The sequence below is a fragment of the Hylaeus anthracinus genome, unplaced genomic scaffold, assembly GCF_026225885.1.
Source record: "Hylaeus anthracinus isolate JK02 unplaced genomic scaffold, UHH_iyHylAnth1.0_haploid 0, whole genome shotgun sequence".
Lineage (NCBI taxonomy): Eukaryota > Metazoa > Arthropoda > Insecta > Hymenoptera > Colletidae > Hylaeus > Hylaeus anthracinus.
The window spans coordinates 8,957,164-8,962,924 of record NW_026533254.1 but is presented as its reverse complement, the minus strand read 5'-3'; the positions used below and the strand labels follow the sequence as shown (position 1 = coordinate 8,962,924).

The 5,761-nt window shown below is 39.6% G+C and overlaps 1 protein-coding gene across 1 annotated transcript; it reads left to right on the top strand.

Moving 5' to 3' along the window:
• Positions 1-1,513: 1,513 nt before the first annotated feature.
• On the top strand, positions 1,514-5,107 carry LOC128891778 (uncharacterized). The gene is made up of 2 exons (XM_054151563.1): positions 1,514-1,883; positions 4,773-5,107. The coding sequence occupies exons 1-2, from the start codon at positions 1,514-1,516 to the stop codon at positions 5,105-5,107; spliced, it is 705 nt and encodes a 234-aa protein (XP_054007538.1).
• Positions 5,108-5,761: the final 654 nt, after the last annotated feature.

Here is a 5,761-nt window from a genome sequence, read left to right as displayed (position 1 = left end):
GGATTATATATTTGATATATTGATTCATAATTCAGTATACGTAATACTATCTGTTTCAATAGATAGAAAGATAATTAGTAGGATAAATTACTAAATATTATATAGTATTGGGGTTTGCCTGCTGATAATAAATATTTTAAGGGATGATACCAAAATAAGATGAAAATCAAGAAGAAAGAACGATAACGAGAAAATGTCTAACTTTCGTTTAAAAAATGGAGAACGACGATAATCCTCCACGCGATGTTCACCTGTCTGCGATGGACGACGAAACACGTGGACGGAGTGGAATCGCGATGTCATTGTCGAGGTCCGAGCGAGTAGAGTTTCGTGGAAACGCATTGTGCACGCGACAAAAGAAGCATTGTATCAGTCGAACGGACTCCACCCTTTATTCTACCTTCTGTAGCATGAGATCCCATTGTGTGTCCATGCGCGACACTGTTTTACGTTCTGAGTCACGGTTTATCGCTTTCTAGTCGAGTCTGGTGGACTGGTTCTGTTTTCCAATTTGGACGAAGATGAAATTCGATCACTCGTTGATGATTTCTGTGGAAATGACAGTGCTATGCTTTTGGCTGTTGTAGGAATCTTTGTGAGAGAGCTAAGGAGTATTACGAGTATTGGAAACCTTGAGAGAAATTGAAGACATCAACTACCAATTACTGCAGACTTATTAGTCGATCGATTCAAATTTGCTTGTGATGAGTGATTAATTTGAATAAAATTCTTTAAAGTGATATAGTAGAATTTTTATATAGATACTCTTTAGAAATATTATAAAATGTATAGTTTTGTATGAGACTTCTTCGTCGTCAGAAGCACTAGACTCTTCACTCTGCTGAATCAACACACATGATGAATCTAAAATTGTATAGTACACTGCACGTGGCAGTACAGTGAAACTTTGTCACTAGACTGCGGATCATTATGCAAAATAATACCTTAGCAAACGTGCCTACAATCATATCAACTTCACTTTCAATATTTTGTAGTAAAATCAATGGCGTTTACACGGATCCAAAGGGCCTATAGGGTCCAAAAATGGCTCCAAAAACAAAGAGTCGAGACCAAGACACAATAATATCCGTCCTAGAACTGCAAATGGCATGTTTCTGCCAAATAAAAACTACCCAATTCTTGTCACGCGCCTGAAAAAAAAAAAATGATCCAAATAATAGTCCAACCGAACAAAAATTTCGAACAAACCCGAACACTTTCTCCATGCGCAGTTTATTACTAGATAAAAATTCCATGAATCCCTGCTGGAAAGTGATCACGGGTAAAAGGAAAATTAGTTTCTATCGACAGACGCTACGTCACGGGACGATCGACGTGAATGCCACGGGGAAAGACGATGGAATTAAAATTCTTGACACCGCGGTCCTTGCACGTCGCTTGCCAAATGGTTCAAACTGGCCCCACCATCGATCGTGGCACGACGTATAAAAGAAAAATAGCCCCTGGGGGCAAACAGTCAAAATCGTAGCCTCGAACTCGCGTTAACCAATCGATGACGACCATGCACGGGAAATTGTTGATCGTTTTGGCGCTGCAGATGGCGGCCTTCGTCGCTGCCGAAGACGTGGATACGGCCGTCACGGAGACCAAGCTGACCAGAGCGATGGACGAGCTGAATCGAAAGGAGAGCATCGGGATCTACGGAGACATGGTCACTCTGGAGAAGGTGGACGTGGACGAGGACGCTGAAACGAGAGCCAGCGAGGACCCTCTGGTGAGCAGGATCGAGAAGTTCTTGAGGACACGCAAGGTTCAGATTCACTTCCCCACCGATGGATCTACTGCTGACGTGTTTGGTCGAGCTCTGGGGCAAAAGGACGTCGGGGTTGAACTTAGGGCACTGACGACCGGAGCTTCCGAAGGTGAGGATACGTTGGATGTCATTGTGAATTGATATTGTACGTCCTGGGTTCCATGAAAGCTTGGGACGGTTAGAGGGTTGAGTCTTGGAGGATTTATTCTGTAGCTAGGGGTATCTCTTTAACCGACTTCGAAAAGGAGGAGGTTACTCAATTCGACGTGTATATTTTTTTTTCTTTTTGAAATAGAGTTTGAAATATAGTAATTGATTGTATATTCAAGGCGAATATTGTAACAAATAGAGTCCAGGCATGTTTTACTTCAAATATAATATTTTAAGCTCGTAGAATGAAACAGAAACATGATCAAAAAATTCAGTTACAAATTCAATGAATGACTTTCAAAGATGACCTAACATCTTCGGTAACTTTGTCGAACATCAGAAATCTAGGAATGATCTTTTGAGACACGTCTATAGACGTTGATCGAATTATTGGAGGCATTGAAAGCGAACAGGAGTTGTTCTCTATTCTAAGAGAGCGATACCAATGTTTGACAAAATATGTCTTTGAATGACATTGTAACGTTGGCAGCACTATATATATCTTCACTCGATCAGAATCAGTGAATGGATTAAGATAGTTCAAAATAGAAGTGTCATTGGCACATTTTAATCCATTCAACTCTGTCCTCGAACTATTTTTCACAAAAATATCAAACTAATATCGAGAAACAAAATATTTCATACATTCTAATCTACTCATTTCGATTTCTATTGCGAAGTGCTTAAATTATATAGGTAAAGTATCTATTCTACGCATTTTGTGCTGTTCCTTTCGATCTTAACTGTTCGATACGTACTATTTCATAATATCAAACTAATATCGAGAAACAAAATATTTCATACATTCTAATCTACTCATTTCGATTTCTATTGTGAAGTGCTTAAATTATATAGGTAAAGTGTCTATTCTACGCATTTTGTGCTGTTCCTTTCGATCTTAACTGTTCGATACGTACTATTTCATAATGTACCAAGGCAATTACGAAGAAGAAAAATATTTCACGCATATGTCTTCCTTATGCATGCATGTTCTTTTGAATCCACAATCGATTTGGCGCAAGAACGTGTCGATATTAGACGTCAGGAGTCTCCCTTGTGAATGGACCGCGCGATGAGCGCGATCTTATAGCGCCTCGCCTTTCTAAAGTCCTTCCAATAGGGAAAAAGTAAGCCACGAAGCTGGAGAACGATTGGCCGGAAAGTGGCACTTCCGGTGTCGCGGATTCCGATTGGTTTCGCCAAGTCGACTGGTTCTCCCGTTCCTCTTTCCGTGACCTGTTTCCTCGCAGCTAAATTACATTTGGATTTTTTTTCGCCTTCTCGAAGGAGGAAAGAAGAGAGACGAGAATAACAGTGGCGCACTACAGCTTCGTTTGATTCGAGACAAAACGGGTGAATTTTTTGGGACCCCAAAGAAAAAATGAAAACAAATCTTTTTAATTCATTTTTGGTATACTTTTAAATATTACACAAAGAGTTCCAGGCATTTTACTTAGGAGACGTTTTAGCAATTATTACTTGTGTCTTCTTGTGCACTTCGAAATTTCTTTACGACATTATCGCTAATAACAATTCAGTATCTAAGTATTTATTAAATTGATGGTAAGATGGCATATTCTCATGATGGTATACTGTGTTGACAATAATTTTAATAGAATTCGATCATGTTGTAAATCTCATTAATTTAAAGATTTTTATTTATGTCATAGATGTAGTTCCTGTAGTTTATTGTTAATTGATAATTGAGTTGTGTATTCACGTTCCTAGAAATATACTTGAAAAATGTATACACCACAAACATAACGAGATAAAAATTCTTCTCACGCGTGTTTCCTTCTGAAATTTCTTTTCGAACCCAATGTTATATACAAAAAGGCTTCTTCGCGATTTCTTCTTTGTGTAATGTGGGAAGTTAAAGAAAAAAATAATTTTGGGTGGACTCCCTTTGACGGGGGCCCTAGACGGATGTTTTTTTCTTTGTCGATAGGATAATACGCCACTGTAGAGGGGGAGAAAGTAGCATGTCTCGAGCATAGAAAGCCGCGAAGACGCGTCCCACTTCTTCTGCATCCGCGAGAACGTCGACTGACGCGGGACGAAGTGGGCTGCCGTCGGGATTCCGGGTTTCTGGGACGAGCTTCGAGAGAACACGTTGAAGGAGGACCTTGAACGAGAGTGCCACATGTCGAAGAAAGTAGAGTCGCCGATAAGTGGCCATTAGACGCTCCTAGAAACCCCTCCTCTGGTCAGCACATATCGCCACGACGAATTTCACTTAATCCATTGAACACTTCCTACGCGGACTCTGTCTTCCACGAACAGGACACGAATAAGAAAAAAAGAGAAAAATCGTAGCGTTGACGAAGTCACTCGGAAGTACATTTGGAAAGTTTCGAAAATTTCCATTTTTATAAATACCAAGTTTCTTATATTTTTTTTTTAATATTGTTTTGTCACTTCGTGAATCTGCAAATGCACCTCGTCGATATGCATAAACGAGTTATTTCGAGTAATATTGTTTGAACGGAAGAAGAGATAGGAATATCAGATACCTTTTCGTTTATGTGCTTGAAGCATAAAATGATCATAGATGAACAAATTGCAGATGTACAAATGCAATTGCAATTGCAAACTGCAAACTGTAATTATTCTAAGCCCTATAGCCCATATGAGCCCAAATGTAATTATTTTAAGCCCGGTAAAATGATCACAGATGAACGAATTGCAAATGTAAACAAATGTAAATGCAATCACAAACTGCGAAAATGTAATTATTGTTAGTCCTATAGAACCTCTGAATTTTTAATTTTTTCCAAAGATGAATCGGAGCCCGAACACCTAAATCGATAGAAATTTGCGATTATACAACGTTTCCCTTTCGTTCCAGCCCGCACGAAGCTGAAGAAGATCCTGCTGCCGCTCCTGCTGGCCCTGAAGCTGAAAGCCATGATCGTCCTGCCGATCGTGATCACTCTGATAGGCTTGATAGGCATCAAAGGACTAGGCGCTGGCCTGATGTCCCTCCTCCTCTCCGGAGCCGTAGCCCTGAAGGCGCTGCTGTCGCCACCTCCACCTTACCCTGCCAGAGTATCTTACGGAATAGTGAAGCCTGAGATCCACCACGAGCAGTGGCACAGGTCCCAGGAAGAAGTCAATCAACCCTACAGGGGTTGGGCGCCTGAGTTCGGTCCGGAGCAGTACCCCTACCAGGACCTGCCCTGATCGATTCTTCGTCATTCTTCATCCCCTTCATCCCTTCATTCTATTTATTGACTCCTATTTTATACTCGCTCTGTTGAATAAAGACGTCGTGATGTCTTTTTTGTAATATCTGTTTTTCATTCGGACCTAACACTTCGATAATTTAGGATTTAAATGGTTTCGGAAGGGTTGAAACATCAACAGTCTTCGATTGCAGGTCATCTAGGTTTTAGGTGTTAGCTGTTGTTGTCTTGTTCACTTCGGGTGCACCTTTGGCGAAAATAGACTCACGTTTATTGATGACACCAAGAAATTAATGTTAACAGAAAGATCTAAAGATTTTTCAGAATTAAAAATCTCAGTTCACAACAAATTACTTAACATTAATTTGTATCTAATAGGAACGCTTCTTTATAATCTAATATTTATATTATTAAAAAAGACATTTAGAATCTACATCGTTTTAATTCTCGGATTTTGTAATAACAGATGAATGTCAAAAACTTGGGTTTATACTTGGACGCTTTTAATTTATTAGTTAATATCCCTTTCTTGCCTAAATTATTGACATTGCCATAAAATGTGATTTACATCTTGGGATGGGAATCTACAATCGCAGTTAGGATTATCTATGATACCTATTCCTGCTAACGACTCGTTCCTATTATAATGATT

Coding starts and splice junctions, on each gene's coding strand:
- LOC128891778 (XM_054151563.1), top strand. CDS start 1,514: ATGACGACCATGCACGGGAAATTGTTGATCGTTTTGGCGCTGCAGATG. Junction 1,884..4,772: donor GACGACCGGAGCTTCCGAAG/GTGAGGATACGT, acceptor CTTTCGTTCCAG/CCCGCACGAAGCTGAAGAAG.